General features: G+C 41.7%; 1 protein-coding gene across 1 annotated transcript in view; it reads right to left on the reverse strand.

Annotated features, from left to right (window-relative positions):
- Window positions 1–16,452: 16,452 nt before the first annotated feature.
- Ube3d (ubiquitin protein ligase E3D) overlaps window positions 16,453–17,955 on the reverse strand; it is a gene marked incomplete at its 5' end in the record, with an annotated part of 154,098 nt that continues 152,595 nt past the window's right edge. The window contains 1 exon segment of the mRNA XM_017800685.2: window positions 16,453–17,012. Coding sequence (XP_017656174.1) covers window positions 16,992–17,012 — 21 coding nt within the window.

The following is a 17,955-nucleotide window of genomic DNA, read 5'->3' on the forward strand; positions in this document are numbered from 1 at the left end:
GTCCTTAAGTTATAAGATTTATTTGCGGGGCTGGAGAGATGGCTCAGTGGTTAAGAGCACTGACATGGTGGCTATGAACCGTCCTTAACTCCAGTTCCAGGGGACTCCAAAGCCCTCTTTGACCTCCACAGCACCGGTGCACTTACATACATGCAGACAACATACTTACACGCATAAAATAGAAATAATAAAATATAAAAAATAAATAAAAAATAAAAATAAATTTTAAAAAAGATTTATTTGCTTACTTCTCTGGGTCTCAATTTCATATAATTTTTTCTTAATTATCATATTAGTTTGTCAGCTCTTCAACGTTCTTTTTAAAAAAAATCTTACATATTTATAGCCTTTTAGGGTATTACATAGTAGAAAAAACTTGGTTTGGGGGTTCTAGCTCAGTGGAACAATACATGCCTAGTGTGCAATACGATACATACCTGGGCTCGTTCTAAACAGGGTGGGGAGGTGGAGGGGGAAGAGCAAGGGGAAGGGAGGAGGGAGAGGGAGAACTTATTCAGAGTTCAGGGTGGCCTGGTTGTTTTGGCTCCTTGGAGGTGTTTTCTAAGCCTTTGGAATGTACTGCCATAGAAGTGCCTTTGTTTATCTGAGAGCTGGGATGTCCCATCAATAGCCTGACATGTGAATTAGGGTGAAGGTCCTGAGTCACATGGTGGACAGGCTACAGAAGAAAACTTAGCCACATAGGCAGTCAGCCATATCTACGTGACCAAGTCCTATTAAATCTCTGGACATGTCAACCTGGGTGAGCTCCCTGATTGGTAATATCCTGTTGCTGGGAGGAATTAGCACTATCCCTGACTCTAGTGGGCGAGGACAACAACAGAAGTTCCAACCCATATAACCTTCCTGGACTCTGCTCCATGTATCTCCACCCTTAGCCGGTTTTAATCCACATCCTTTTGCTGTAATAAGCCACACAGTAAGTATTACAACTTTTAGTCAGTTCCTCCCTCTAGTAATTTACCAGCCTGTGGGTATCTGTAGTAAGCCCAAACTTGCATCTTTTGTCAGAAGTCACAGTGGTCTTAGAGATTTTCCCACCTCTGCAATTGTTTTTAGTAGAAAGTGTCTGGTTTTAGTAGTAAAATAGTCTCTACCTATTTACCTCTCCAGCCAACTGAGAATAAAAAATGCTAAGCAATTAGAAAATGCAAGTTTCTGGCTTTTAGTCTGTGCTGCATGTGTTAGGACGAGATCCCTACATAAACCTATCTTCAGGTGCTCTTAGTTGTGAAAAAAAAAAAAATCACTGAGTTTGCAGGTCACACAGCTGGGAATAGATACATTATTAGTCTTCCACTAGTCTCCCCATAGGTAGTAGCACCACTGATGTGTGTTTTGATGAATGTTTACCTTGGTTACTTTTCAGAGACATGAAGACCAGTTTTGCTGAAAGCGACTGTTCCCTTGGGCCTGCCTTCATGCTGTGTCTGCCTCTGCTGCCTTAATCACTGGATCAGAATCTACTCAACTCTGACTGTGGATGTGTTGTCATTTGAAAAAGGGTTTTATCTGAAACTATAATGCAGGACTTAGGCTAACCTCATCCCCTTCAAAGCTACAGACACCTACCAGCTGACCATGACCAGAATTAGTCCATGAAAGGAGAGAAAAGAGATGCCACAAGGAAGAGTTCTGCTAGTCCCAGAGAACACACAGATATTCCTCCTCTTTATCATCTTGTCGCCTGCACACTCCCATCCTGTATCTCTGTCCTCTTAACCCCTGGAGTGGGCAAGGTGTTGTGAGCAAAGCTCTCTCTCCCCCATTCTCTGACCACTAAATAAAGCCCATCTTTCTTATCTCTCAAATATTGATTCTACCTCACACCCCCACCCCAGTGTTTCTGGACCTGGTTCCTTTACGTATACATAACTGTTTTATTTGCAGTGAACAGTATGGCGGACTTACTTTAATCAAAATATCAGAACAAGGCTTTAGGAAATTCAGCATATCAATAATGACTAGATGGTTTTTCAACATAGCAAAACTCATCATGTATGTGGAGATATATAATATATGTGACTGTGTATAAATACACTATTTTTCTTGCAGCTCTGATTGACTACTGTGCAGCAAAGCCATCCTTGAGATCCACTTACCCTCTTTGAGTTTGTTTCCTCATAAACCCAGTGACCTTGGTCAAGGGTGCTTAGTGGGAGATATTGCCTACCAGGGGCCACATTAGAAACTGATGGAACTACAAACATGGGAATTACTTTAATGGGAATTCAGGGATGCTAAATGTTTCCAAAGGCATGTCGTAACACTCTCCAACGAAGAATTGCTCCACATCTATACAATGTTTAGAGCTGCTTCAGACATTCGGACATTTTTTCCAAACAGGTGAATATATGTTTATGATTATCTGAGCCTGGAATCTAACTGTTCTTTATTTATAATAACAAACACATTTTTTGCTTGATTTTAGTACACCTGGCTTCAGCTGCCATATAAATTTCGGAAGGTTCTTTGTTTGGACTGGAGCTTCTTTTGCAATGCAGCTATTGTGTTTGGGTCACTGAGTCCACCCACCTGCAAGATCTATGCTGTTGAACTCTTTCAGCAAATGCAAAGACTCTGCTAGGTCTTCCAGTGTAGTCCTAAATAGCAATCATATGTTGAAAAGATGATAACATCATTCATCAATATATAACTAATAACATTTTAAACTAATAGATATGGATTTCATTCTGTGTATTGCCCTTAACACTTGTTAATTTAGGCCAGTTATACATACATTCAAAGCACCACAGGATCCTCACATTTTGTGAAAAGTGAGCCTGAGTTTTTATGACCATATGGAGGTAAGGGATTCTTCAAATGCTTTCTTCTAACTTTTGCTTCAGTCAGCCTAGTTTGGGCCTCTCGTGGTAAACCGAATATGTTGGTAAGCCTCCTTACTCCATGGAGCTCCTCAGCCACCTGAGTGCTCTAGGCATGGTCTATTGTTAAAGTTAATCTGGTGGAGGGAAGATAGGGCCCATCAAGTCCATTGTCTAAAGCAGCCAGCCTCTGGCAGGACCAAATGCTGGTAACTTCATTTCAGATTATCTCAGTGGATATAAATAGTAGAATCTACTGACAGTAAGACAGTGTCTTTATTCATAGAGGTCTAGTAGGTAGTTAGATGAAGTCTTAAACCCAGGGGCTATGGCATAACTCTGTGTAATATAAGCAAGAATGTAACAGCAGAATGTAAAGGGTGAGGCATAAACACAACGCTGTGGGAAAGCCAATGGGATAAAGCAGTTATACACAGGAGAACAAGAAAGGTTTCAGGAGCAAGGATAGATTCAGGCAGGGGGACCTCAGGCAAGAGTGCTGCAGTAACAAGGTATGAACAGGAGGCTAGAAAGGGTAAGGTGGAGAGAGCTGCTGAGGGAATGCAGACAAAGCAGGGCTAGAGAGGTAGATAGGCACCAGCCTTAACTTGGGCTACTATGATACAGTGTCACAGGTGAAGCGCCCACGAAGCAACAGGAAGTTGTCACGTACAACTTTGGATGCCAGAAGTCTGAGATCAGAGCAGCAAAGACTAGGGTTCCTATGAGAGCTAGTTTCTGGGTCACAGTTTGCTGTGTCCTCACAGTGAAGAAAGAAGAGAGAGCTTTCCAGAGTCTCTCTTATGGGAGAGCAAATTCCATTCTCAGAGCACCAGCTTGTGTCTCATTGTGTCCTGGTGGCCTCACTTTTGGATACTGAATTTTTAATATATTCATTGGGGAGGGCACAAATAATGTCCATCACAGGATCCCAAATTCAGACAGAACCTTGCAGATAACAATGAACCAGAAATTTGGGAGGATACTACTAATACGTGATCAGAGTGCTAGTTTTGGAAATGTTTCTCCCTGTCATTGGCAGGATGTATTAGGGATTTGGAGGAGATAGGGAGAGAAATATTTGTTCATTGGCAGTTTCAGTTGCCCAGGAAAGAATATGACAGTAGCACTGCAGTAGCTAAACTTGAACAAGAGGGCAGAGAGAGAGAGAGACCTACAGAGGAGGAGGCTGAGGAGGAGGTAGCACACATTAAGGGTCATGACTGAGCACTGAGGTACTCATGGTGATGCTGTTACCTGGATACCAGTTTCAAGGGAGGGCTGTCCAGGAAGATGGAGGCAGTAATAAGCGTGGTATTGCAACCAATTGGATTTGAAGGGAAGACACCATAGTCATGGGAAACTCTCCTCTAACCTATTAGGAAATGAGGCTAGAGTTCCTTTATCTCCAGTGTGTCACCTCTCTCCTGCCCTCTCCTCATCTCAAGAGGACCTCTTCTGTAGCCCTAAGAGCTCATATCGAACTCAGCCTACTAGTACCACAGACTAGTTCCTCTGCTCTCTAGCTCTGTAGCCTCAGAAAGCCTCATTTTTCTCATCTCTAAAAGAGTGATAGAGGGCCAGTGAGATGGCTCAGGGTAAAGGTCATCTCACAGGATAACCTGAGTTTGATCTCTAGAACCCATACAGTGGAGGGAGAGAACCAACTCCTGTAAATTGTCCTCTGAACACATGTGCAACATGGCACACCCCCTCCACAGAATAAATAAATGTAAAAAATAAATAAAAAAGAGTGATAAGAAAAGCATATTCTGTTGTATACCGTTTTGACAATAACTGAATCAATACCTAGCATACTATAAATGCATAAAGCATTTATAGCCTGTTTAAAGGAAGCAACAGAAAGCAGTACTTGTTATCAAACCAGATAATTTGCCATCCCCAAACTCACCTGGAATGTTCCTACCTCTAGTCATTTGCCCAGTTGCTACTCTCTACTTAGTACTCTCTCCCCACAGTCCAGCTCATCCACCAATGGAATTAATTGCTACAATTCACCTTACTCCCTATGCACGGCACTGAAATCTCACTTCCTCTCCACTCGAAGAATGGGGGATTGAATTATCCGAGAGACTGGAAGCATCTGTACACTCACTGTGGTGATTAAACACAGCCTTGGCTGGCTCAGAGTCTGCCGGGCTTTCTTGATAGGTTTTAATAAAAGGATTGCATAGCACAGCATATCACCAAAACAGATTTTATGAGGGCGTAAAAAGGAGCTCAGGAAACCCAAACACGTTTGGTAATGTTTGCTTCTTTCTTGTTTTTATAGACACAGAATGTGTTTTCCTTGGCACCTCTACTGTGGGTTCCTCTTGGCTCCATTCTCCCAGGTGGAAAGCGCCACCACTCAGCTCTTCCCTGCTACCTGCCGCCCACGCTTTATTTATAGAACTTTCCTGGAAGCTGCAGAGAAGCCACTCCGAACAGCTTGGACGCCAGCCTGGAAAAGACACTGCTCTCTGGAAAATCAAGAGAAGAGTCCAGAAGGGCCATTCTGCCTCAAAATATGATTTTAACAATTTTTTAAAAAGTTAACTGAATCACTAACTGGCGTCATTTTTGAGACTCTTACCGTATCCTGCTTTAGAATAGTTACTCCACCGATATAATGAAACCTTTGTTTTCAACAAAGAGGACTATAAATTATTTCTCATCTGAGTTTCTATCGGCACAGGCAAAAGCCAGTACTTTCTCTGCCTTAATAAATCCAAGTTTCAAAAAGGGCAAGGCAGCTAATCAGAAAACATAGCTTCCCCTAACTAGACAATGAAATCCTGTGTATAGCATCTCTGAAATTCATAGGAGATTAACGGCTACTTTATACAAGACTTCCAAACCAGGTCAGAAGAGCCAGGACGCAGAATGGATTTGTTAACTTGGTTACTATATTCCTTTAAGACTTTAGCAGATTTAGAAGTTCATTTGCATTTCACACTCATAAAGAAATGTCTTCAACATATTTCCTATATGATCAAAGATGTAACCATTTTACTTTTGAGAAACATTTAAAAATTAATAAATACTTTTGGTCTGAGAATGTTTCTTAGAAGAAATAATATTGGGAATAAAACATGAAGGGCACAGAACACTTAAAGAGATGTGTAAACATTGTGTAAAAGTGGATTGAGTCAATCCATTACAACCTCATGACCCAACTTTTCTAGCTTTGCAATAAAGTAATTAACAAATCCAACATTTATTGAATTAGTTCTCAGTATCAGGACTGTGCTGAGCATAGGGTTAAGATGAATAAAATATTGGACCTGCATTTAAGGAGTTCTCACCCTTCAAAAAGTACGACTGTTGCTTAATTGTGTTATGTAAACTAATACACAAGGGTTGTTTTAAATGGATCCCAAAGTTTAGTTGAAACCTTTACATGAAAGTTTTGTTTCATAACAATAGCTTAAACATACAATGAACAACATTTTCTCAAGATATAGTGACAAAATCAACTAAATTTAATAAACTTTTACCATAACCAGAGCCACTTCATAATTTTAGTCTAGTTGAGAGCTTTTAGTTTAGTTGAAAATTTTACATGAAAGTTTTGTTTCATAACAATGACCTAAATTCAGAGAACATTTTCTCAAGATAAAATATAGTGACAAAATCAACTAAATTTAATAAACTTTTACCATAACCAGAGCCACAAGCTTAGTAATTTTATATAACTGCTTGAAAACAAAAAGAAAAACAAAAGATTAATGCTTATAGTACTTCTGTGAAGGTAAAATAGGGGAAAATGTGGTTCTATTTGAAGTTTCAGCTGGAGCCCAAATTGTGCTAACATCTGAGCTTTCTGGCTGGACTATTTGCATACAGGACTGAGGCCTCCTGGGAGAAGCTTGCTTTAAAAGAGTATTCTGCCCACAATCTTGGTTAAGAAATGGTGTTTTAGTGCTTGAACATTTGCCTTGGGTGTAGCCCATAGACTAGGACGAGACCTTGAAACAAGCTCAGAAAACTGAGAAAAGCACCCTTTAGCAAGATTCTATAATCAGACACTAGGATGCAGGGACATGCAGTGTCCCTTTACCCAAGCCATAAAGTACAGCCTCCCTGAACAACTCTGGCTGAGGGAAGTGCTGTACCTCACACAGGACACCTAGTTGTAGACACCTTAACTGTGGAGATCAGCACCAGTTGATGCTGGGGACTGAAAGAGGAGATAATGAACAGCACCATGAAGTAAAAGAAAGCTGTTTGATGATTCACGTCGGCCTCCACAGAGCCCCTGCCTCTATTCAAGCTGGAAGGTGTAGATTCTCAGTAGTGAAATTAAGAACCAGAGGGGCACTGCAGTTCACTCTTGCTTATCTGACTGTGTTGCCCACATACCTGTGCTGCAGAGGACACCTAAACACAGGCTTTGCAAGCATTAGGTTCTAATTCACTTCAAGAATTCACTGAATTATTCTGTAAGAAGAAAAGGCCTTACTTCTCTGAAATTTAGTAATAATTGCAAGTGCTTTTTTCTCATCTGTGGTATTTCTGGTCGAGTATGCATATTTTATATTTCTATGACTCTCCAACACAGTACTGGGGAAAATGAATGGGAAATTAAGAATAAAATGGAACAGGGCTTGTTCACCGGGGAAGACTGCCTTTTCTCTTGAGAACCAGTGTCCTGGTACTTTTGGAAAAGTTATTAAAGGTAAGCTGAACTTTAGTCTAGAAGTCGTCCTTTGTACAATGCCTCCTAGGAAACTTCTGGGTTGGATTCTTTCCCTCATTTAAAGATTTTTGCAAATTCTTTTCTGTTCCCAAGAGAAGGCTCAGAAAAAGAATAAATGTCATATGCTTAGAATGGGTTGTCCTGTACTGTTAGGGCAGAGCAAGCTCAAGTCCTAAGCTTACATCATCCCATACTAACTTAATGGCCTTTGAAAACAAATAACAGTAGAAGAGGAAAAAATACTGATAAAGTTATTTGGCAAGGACATTTTTTGGCAGCTTTTTTTTCTGGAACTGCAATAGTAGGTTGTCTTTTCTTCTTCTTAATCTGGCTCGCACTTTGCTACTAGATTTTTTTTTCCTCAGTGACTCACTTTTTGTGTTAATCTGGTGCTTTCAAACCTCAGGAATAAATCATAGGATATGAGGAGGGGTAGCAGACAGTGGCAAATCACAAATCTATACAATGATCATTATATCCAAAATATATTGGGTATCACACAGCAGACGCTGTGCTAACACTATGCATTCATGAGCCCACTTGATACTAAAAGAAAAAAAATCAAGGAGATAAAGGCTATTTTTTAAAATTACACTTCATAGTTGTGCCAAGGAAGTTGCTCAAGATTACCTAGGCATCATTTCAATCCAGGCAGCAGACTAGAGCCTTCTCACTGTAATCAGGGCATCCAAAGCCAGAGCTCAGGAGGTATTTCCTATTCATGGTGTATTTGGTGCCTGAAAGTCAGAAGAGGGTGTTGTCTGACCGCAGGATGGCATTCGCTCGCAGTCTGACAAGACCATTTCCTACCTTCCCGTGCCCTGTGCTACCACTGCTTCCCCATTCAGCTCAGTGCTGTTTCAAAATGTCACTTTTCCTTTGTGCACCTGCCTTTCTGTGCTTCCACATCGTACCATCACTTAAGACCCATATAAAATCCTGTAGGATGTCTTCTCTGCGAGTGCTCAGTAAAGGGGATGTCTTTGGGTCCCTGCAACTGTGGGGACCACACCCATGGCTCAGCATAATTACTGCTTGCAGTGTAGGGCTCTTTTCTTTGCTGCCGAACCTCCCCTTCATTCTAAACTTTAATCCCCACCAAAGCAAGGCCTAAGGCATGCATTTCAGAAACACTACGGAGTGTGTACAGGCTACAACTACCTGATGTCCCGCTGTGGACAGCCTGTGCTTATCCGGGGGGGGGGCGTCCTTGGCTTAATGGAATAAGAAGAAGGGGCACATGCACATAAGCATCACAGACAGCTTTAAAATTGCCATCAACTGCCGTCACAGGGTAAGAAAGGGGCACAGAAGTGCGCCCTATAAGTCACTGTGGCTTTCCAGCACACATTTAAACTTTGCTGATGATTTCTTTATAAATTTAACAACCATGCCTATTTATCTTTCTGTTTACAATGAGCAACATCTTCTGCCTGACAAAGAGCCTGAGCTTGGCCACTTTTTTCTTGATGTCATTATTTCTCAGAGTGTACTGAATTAATTTTATTTCAATTCCATTGTTACATTTTGTACCTTGTTTCAAGAAGTACATCTTAGTTGTGGTGGTGAACGTCTAAAATTCCAGCACTTGGGAGGCTCAGGAAGAAGGATAACAAATTTCAGTCCAGTTTGGGGTGCACAGTGAGACCCTGCATTTGAAAAAAAAAGATTAAAGCTAGGTGTGGTGGTATCTCTTTAATCCAGCACTGGAGAGGCAGAGGCAGATGGAGCTCTGGGAGATTGAGGTCAACCTGATCTACAGAGCAAGTTCCAGGCCAGCTGGGGCTACAGGGAGATCCTGTCCCCAAAAACAAAACAAAACAAAAAATCCAAAGCAAAACAGAACAGATTATTTGATTTCCTAGTATTGGCACTAAACTTTAATCACATTAACAGTTTATAGAATGTTTAGTATCCCTTATATTTACAGAGTTTATTATTCAGGATATTTGGGTCGGGGGGAGAGGAGTTGTGACTAATTTCTTTTCCGAAAAGATGGTGGATTACAGACGTACTTTTGGAGAACAATATATGACGCTAATGGTGCCTAATTTCGATGCGTATGTCACCATCCTATGAGAGAGTTCAGTGAAGGGGCGCAGTTACCAGTGCTTCACCCTTGATTTGCGACAGTGCAGGAATGACTGTCTTCTTAGAAATGGCATCACTTAGGAGGAGCAGAGGAGAGGGAGCAGCAGCAGGCCAGAGACAGCCTCTCCCTACGTACTGGCTCTGAGCACTGCTTTAATAAGGAAGAAACAGCAGACCAATAGTTTGTGGGTATTATGCTTCTTTTCTTCGGTTCCTTTCCCAGCCTGTCTTTAAGAAGACCTGCTGTAGCAAAAACACATATGCACGTTCAGTTTTCCTGACTACATTCCTCACAGCCTATCCTCTGAGGTCCCAGGTTGTGAATGGCAAAGGCTTTTCCTCTTCTTCTGGGGGCAGGGGAGGCCTATGTTATTTGCAGATTCTGGTCTTGAGAGGAATGATTCTCTGGAACAGATCTCCAAACTCCCCTGAGGTCCAGGTGTGATCCTCATTCCACACATGGTCCTGGGTATCTAGGGCTTGATATTGGACCTCTCCCATCACCAGGTGATGTTGGACCTCTCCCATTATTACCAGGTACCAAGAGGTTTTCCATTATTTTTCTATTACTCTTCTACAGCCACAGTGTGCCTTCACCTAAGCCCTAACTGGACTTCTAGGGATAAAAAATATGGGAAGAAGGAAGGAAGGAAGGAAGGAAGGAAGGAAGGAAGGAAGGAAGGAAGGAAGGAAAGAAGGAAGGAAAGAAGGAAGGAGAAGCAGAAAGCACTGTAATAACTAAGTTGATATAATTCTCAGACTAAATTTCAAACTCTGTACGTCTACTATAATTTTTTAATACTGTTCACTGACAAAACTATACTACCAAGCTTCAACAATAATGTGAAATTTGTCCCTGTTCCTAAAATGTGAGTTTGCCACTCACTTCCTTTCCAAATTCTCCACCTATACAGTCTTTCAATGTAATCCTGTCACGTCTTAAAGAAAGCAAAACTAATAAAGTATTTTAAATAAAATTTAAAAGAAAAAAAAAAAAGAAAAGAAAAAAGAAGGCCTGTCGTGGCATCCTAGGGCCAGGGAAAATGGTAACCATTTTGAGAGCTCCCAGCTAAACTGGAGTTCCAGCACCAGAACAGCCAGTCACCCAACCCTACAAGGAAAAGGGGAGGTGGCATGGGTGTTTAGTTCACCTTTCACAGAATGCTTTCACCTGGCAGACGTCTGCTGCCTAATTGTTCCACAGTGACCTGGGAGTCTTTCTACTTACTTGTGCTGGCAAAAGCCCTGTGGCTTTTGTCTGACCTGTGTCCAGCTTCCTTCTCCCTGGTCAAGGCTCAGGCTCTGAGAGATTTACCTTTGTTCCTCGAGTGTCCTGAGAAAACCAGGTCTGGGGGAACCACTGGGTTCTTCAGATGGAAGATGCAGACCCAAAAACCATACTGGGAAACATGGTCTGTTGTCGGAGTTATTACTTAGAGATCCTGGTCAGGGTAGGTGGAATGAGTTTGAAGGGCACTGCTTTATTTCTGGGTTATTGGAGGAAGGGATGAAGTCAGGTGGGAGGGAACTAGAGCATGCAGGAGAATAGATTGTGAACCACTGTCTTTGGTGGCAAATACCTGAATAGCCTGTTTAAAGGAAGCAACAGAAAGCAGTAGGTGGAGATATCCTCAGCTTCGTACTTATGGTCACAGTGACAGCTATGTCAGTGTGGCATGTGCTTCTAGCAGTTAGGCAGTAATAGTAGCATCCACATCACAGTAAAAAGCCCTGTTTTCCTTGAGTTTAGGAGTCTCATTCATGAAACTCCTAAATGAGCGACCTACTGCTGTGACTGTTTTAGACTAAATTACCCACTGATGCCATTCATGATTTGAGTATTTTTAGCAGATGTATTAAAACTTATAACAAACACTAATAGTATATATAAACAAATTATGGTAATAAAATCATCCATTTTTGCATCCAAAACAAATAATAAAGTGTTAATCCATAAAATGTTAAAATACAAAAGGACTTTTATAGCAAACCTAATAAGGCCCTATCGTAGGAAGTTGAATACAGACAGCAGCCATCCCTCTGCAATTCCCATTCAGATCAGAAGGGCGGGAGAGGCCACAGGTGGGACTACTGGAGGCAGAACGAATCCCTCACAGAGCCAGGACATAAATCCTGTACTCTGCTTATTGCACCTTGTATACAGAGGGCCCTAGAATAATCTTGGGGCCCTGAGAATGGGTTTCTTAATTTATAACAGGATTGTGAACAATTGATTTACTTAAATGAATCGATTTACTTTTTTCCTAAATAAAAATGGAGTCATGTTTTAAAAATAATGGTGCAGATTTGATCTATTCAACATATTTTGAGCAAGTTTGTGTCATTCTTCTTAAAATTGGAACATTTACTTCTTACAATAGCTTATCTACAAGACATTCTCCTATTTACCCTCTGGGATAAGGACTGGCGAGCTGATGGGATAGATGAAATCATGTGCATCTCAAGGCGGACATGAGGGAATTAGATATACTTACACTGAGTGGTCCTGAGTGTGCATCTTAAAGTGTATAGAAGTTTTAGGGGCCGGAGAAGTGGCTCAGCAGTCAAGAGCAGTGGCTGTTCTTGCGGAAGACCCAGGTTTGGTTTCCAGCACTCATATAGTAGCTAATAACTATTCATAACTCCAGTTTCAGGGGATCTGACACCCTCTTCTGGCCTCCATGGGAATTGTACACACAGGTGCACTTATATGCATGCAGGCAAAACTCTCATACACATACATTTAAAAAAAATTTTATTTATTATTTTTATGTGTATGAGTGTTATGCCTACATGTAGCTAAGTGCACCCGTGTTGTGCAATGCTTGCAGAGGACAGAAGAGACTGTAGGATCTGCTGGAACTGGAGTTATGGACAATTGTTAGCTGCCATGTGGGTGCTGGGATTCGAACCCGGGTCTTCTGCAAGAACAGCCAGTGTTCTTAACTGCTGAGCCATCTCTCCATCCCAAATTTTTTTAAATGTATAAAATTTAGATTAGTGGAAACCACCTCTCTAATTTGTAGGCTAAATAATGTTTTGTTTTGTTTTTTTCTCCCAATTGTAGCATAAGATGTAACAGTCAATTCTACATCCCTGAGTTACAGCAAAATGCAGGCAGGTCCCATTTTTTAAAATCATACATTGAGCGAGCGTGCGCGCGCGCACACACACACACACACACACACACACACACACACAAGGCAACATACAGAGATGACAGCGAAGCACCTTTACCTGCCATGCTACAGCCATTGAGCACCATCAGTGTTTTTGCTTACTGAGCAAGCTGAATTACCAAAGAGCTAGTGCAGGCCAGTTATGGCAGTGTCTGCTTCAAGTCAGATCCTTTTTCTGGAGTCAGTGGAATCAAACAAGCTTTGCTCCTATTTAGTCAAGCTTTTTGGCAAAGTGATGTTACAGCTACGTAATCTGCTTGCACTTCACAATTCATTCCCATAGTCATTCTTGGTAGAACTCCTTTGTTTGTTTGCGATAGAATCACGCTATGTAGCCTGGGCTGACTTTGGACTTGCTCCTGCCTCAGCCTTCCAAGTCATAGGAGTATAGCACCTGGGGAAACAGAATTATTTTGACCAAATATGGTACTAAAATACACTATGTCTTGTCTGCTCCCTCCATGAGAATGTGAGCTGTGTGAGGGCAAAGACTTTGCCTCACTTGCAGGACACTTAACTGTCTGTCATGAAGTAGATAGTCCATAAACATGCATTGATGGAACAAACTTACAGGCTGGCTTGTCAACATGACTGGTCCGCAGAAGTTTTCAACAGAGATTATCTATTGTAATTTTATACTAGGTGAACATGAGTTCATAGAATGACTTATTTACAGCAGTATTTAGAGATTTAAAAATGGGCTGGAACTTGTGTTCTAATATTCCTCTGGTCATTGATAACCTCTTAACAGTGTGACAAAATTCTGTGGTACAGTTATCTAGGAATGCCACTGAATAGATTCTGGAATTGTGAATATATATTCACAAGACACACAAGGAATTGAATATGGTCAATGTTGATTATACGCCTGTCTCAGTTCTTTCAAGTTCTCCTAGCATGGCTTAACAAACTGTAAATCTTTTTTTTTTTTTTTTGGTCTTTTTGAGACAGGGTCTCCCTTGTGCCCCAGATGTCCTGGAACTCACTATGTAGATCAGGCTGGTCTTGAACTCACAGAGATCTGCCTGCCTCTGCCTTCCAAGTGCTGGGATTAAAGCCTTTTGCTACCATGCCAGGCCACAAACTGTAAATCTTTTTAATGGTAGCTTTCTGTGTGTGACTGTCTCTCTACCTGTCACACATATGCAGAGTGAGTCTCTCTTACTTAGATTACATAAAGGAAGGCTGTATTTCCCCTTCCTCCCTGCTCTCCATGGTTCCAAAGGATGTTTAGAGGTTAGGACCTGTTACCCTTATAGCTCCCCATTGAGTAGACATTAGCAGTTTACTTTGAGCTTTGGCTCAGCAGTGTTGACTCTCCTTGACCAACTATGGAAGAACCAGTGGGGACTGATAAGCTTGTGAAATTTAAGTTGCATGGCAGATGAACCTACACACACAGTAACACACTATCTGTTCTATGGACATGATGTGGCCTCCCCTTACCTGTCCCTGTTTCTCACAGGCACTGCTTCCCCTGCCCCAGCCCACACTGCATAATCAGAAATGAAGTTGGCTTGATACCTCTTCAGGCCCCAGATGAAAAGTGAGGGGTCTAACTTCATTCAACTCCCACTGACACTCAGATAAATTTGGTTAGTAAATCAGAATAATCTAGGTTTTTTGGTTTTTTTTTTTGTCTTGTTGAGACAGGGCCTCCCTGTAGCTCCAGCTGGCCTGGAACTCACTATGTAGACCAGGATCCAAAGCAATCTGCCTGCCTCTGCCTCCTAAGTGCTGGGATTAAACATGTGTACCAGCATGTCCCGCAATCTAGTATTTTTTTTAATTTAAGATTTTAAAATTTTATGTGTATGAATGTTGTGTCTGCATGTATGTATATACCAGAGGAGGGCATCAGATCTCCTGGTACTGGAGTTAAGTTTGGGTGTTAGCTGCCTATGTGGGTGCTGAGAACAGAACTTGGGTCTTCTTCAAGAGCAGCAAGTACTCTTAACCCTGAGCCATTTCTTCAGTCCCTCTAGCTTGTTTTTTGAGCAGAAATTATATATCTTTGTATGTGTGTATGCATTCTTGTGCCAGTGAATGCTTGTGTGTGTGTGTGTGTGTGTGTGTGTGTGTGTGTGTGTGTGGGGGTGTGTGTTTGTGTTTCTGGGTGTGGTTGTAGGCCAGAGATCAACCTCAAGTGCTGTTCCTCAGGAGTTGCCTACCTTATTTTTCAAGACAAGGTCTCCATGGGACTTAGGGCTCACTGGACAGGCTGGCTGTCCAGTACTGGAATTATAGGCATGTTTTGCCATGCCTGGCTTTTTACATGGGTGCTGGGGACCAAACCCAGTCCTCATGCTTGACCACAAGCACTTTCCTGAACACATCATTCCCCAGCCCTCAGTTATCTTTTGAATGATGAGCACCATAACCACAAACATACATCAGTGTAGTTGTGGCTTTTTCTCCAGAGGAAGGGAAACTGCCTTAGAAGAAAATTGTTTTTATGCACAGTTTAAACTTGAGTTCCAATAACTTACTCCAGTCTCCACCATGAGATCAATACAAACTGAACTCTAACAAAGTCACACACAAAGATATCCACTATAAATATATTCATGTGTGAACACAAAAGTATTCTGAGTTGGAATTTTGTAGACTTGTATTATTAGTAGTACACAACTACGATAGTCACTCACCAAATCTTGTTTCTCAGGTCACATCTCTTATAGCGATGGTTCTCAAAAAAAGAGTCAATTTTGTCAATCATGGAAGTATGTGGGACAATTTTGGTCATCAGAGCTGAGAAAGACGAGGATAGCATGCTGCCCATTTCTGGTAGGTGGTGACCAGAAATACAGCTGAGCCTCCATGTGCAGGGAATTCTCCCACAGCAAAAAACCATCCGGGCCCAAACGGCAAGTGCTGAGGTCAAGAAACTTTGCTCTCTCTTGACAGAAACCAATGGAATGAAAAGTCAGCATGCTGTTGGAAGCCTAGTAAATTAAGTGAAGCCAAATTAATTCTCTGTGGCTGTGATCCTTGGACATAATACCAAGAACATCAGTGTCTCAAACTGTGCTTAATAAAGTGGCACCACAGGATCCAACAGATGTCAGTCCACCAGTTACAGAACCAGGACAGCTAATTTGACTCTAATTTCTAAGCCCACTGCTCTGCTGGGTAGACTGCAAGGAAGGAAAAGCCATGGCTGGCTCATCAAATCCGAATGGGAAGTGACACCTGCATTAAGAATGTTAGGAAATTAGGGGAGGAAAGACTTATCATTAGGTGGCCAGCAGGCAAGGATCAACGCCACCAGCTGTGATCCACCACAGGAATGGTTGCAAATCCTGAGACTGTCATCCTGAATCCAGCAGGGAGGGAGATACACATGGATCTCAGGCAGAGGAGGAAGAGCCACCTGGCCCCAGCTTCGAACCCAACTCCAGGTCTCAGTTGGGCTATGTGATTCTAGGCAGGTCTCGTCTTCTCTGTCAAATCAGGAGCTGGCCTGGGTTCTGTAGCATTTGGTGCAGTTCTAGCATTCTTGATGTTTTCTTGCTTGGGTACCCAAGAACTGAGATAGCTCTGCACTGAGAAGCCAGTGTTGTGTATTTATTAATTTGCAATAGCATGTGGTAAAGGAAATAAAGAATGCAAGGGACACACGCAGTTTTGCACCCTTAGGAAACTTTTAATTGGATAATCACTCATTCAAAAAACATCAACTGAGCATCTCTTCTAAATAAGATACAAAAACTCCTGTATTTTTGTATTTAAAATTTGTTTTAAACAAACCCAATGATCTTTAGAAGTTTATTTCCGAGGATTTACAGCAATACACACTCAGCTCCCCAATGAAGTTCCTTGCTGCATTCACACAGGACATGTGTTTCCATTAGCTAATATCCTTCCAGGTGGTGCTGACACAGCACATTTAAACAGTCCTCTCTGTGGGAAGCAGAGGTGCAACTTCTAAACTTAACCTGTTACTACAACTTTCCCCACAGCCCTGGGTTTTCAGGGATCTAAAGTTAACTCTTATCTTAGAGAATAAATGAAAACAATTACTCTGGAAACTGCAATAGGAAGCTCTCACTCCATAGCTCTGGTTCTCCTTCATCTCGGCAGGCGATGCTCACAGAGCTGACTGCTGACCTTGGCTGTACTCTGTGCTGGAGAGGTATCTGCTGGGGGAGAAGAATACTTCAGCTCCAACAGTTACATCTTCAAAAAGGCCACCTGGAAAAGGAAGAAAAGCCCACAGTACTTTACTGATAAAACAATAGAGTGGCTGACTGCACATCAAAGCAGAAGGGGGGGGGCAAATCTGCTCAACAGAGATACATGCTCATTTCAAAAGAGGTGACGCAGATGAGCCAGACACTGCATTTTACAGCAAGAACCAATGGCCTCTCTCTCTCTCTCTCTCTCTCTCACCCCCCATCTTTAATGAACCAAAGAGTAATTAAAATGATTCACATGCATTTTAAAGAAAAAAGTAGAGTTTTCATTGACACTAAAGTTATATTGTCATGAAGTAATCTAGTTCTTGTTCTCATTGGTTCAAAATACTCTTTTAGACCTTCTATAAGCACAGCTGACTCTCAAAGATTCCCAGGCAATTCTAGCTCCTTATCACTGTTGGTGATCATCATCTTCTCTTTGGGTCATGCTGATATTTTTAATCATATGCAATTATATTTACTGTGTTTGTCAGCAGCAATTCATCTTCAAACCTAGTGTTTAAAAGAAAACTTAATTCATAAGCCTATGTGCAAAATATTTTCAAACTATTAACAAGGCCAAGATCAAATGCCTATAACGTCCCAATAGCTTTTGCTGCTGTTTTTTGTGTTGTTTTGGTTTTTTGTTGTTGTTGTTGTTTTTTGACACAGGGTCTCCCTGCAGCCCCAGCTGGTCTGGAACTTGCTATGTAGACCAGGCTGGCCTTGATCTCATAGAGATCCATCTGCCTCTTCCTCTGGAATGCTGGGACTAAAGGTGTGCTTTACTACACCTGGCACATTCCAATAGTTTTAATAACAGAAACATGCACTGACAGTTAACCATAAATGTTTAGGAAGTTTTAGCTCAGAGGTGACAGTAAATTGGGAACCCTGCTAACATCAGGAAGAGAGCCAGAGGCAGAGGTAATGATGTTGGCGAGGGAGACTTTGGAAGT

The sequence above is a fragment of the Nannospalax galili genome, unplaced genomic scaffold (assembly GCF_000622305.1).
Source record: "Nannospalax galili isolate Female #2095 unplaced genomic scaffold, S.galili_v1.0 scaffold1220, whole genome shotgun sequence".
Classification (NCBI taxonomy): domain Eukaryota; kingdom Metazoa; phylum Chordata; class Mammalia; order Rodentia; family Spalacidae; genus Nannospalax; species Nannospalax galili.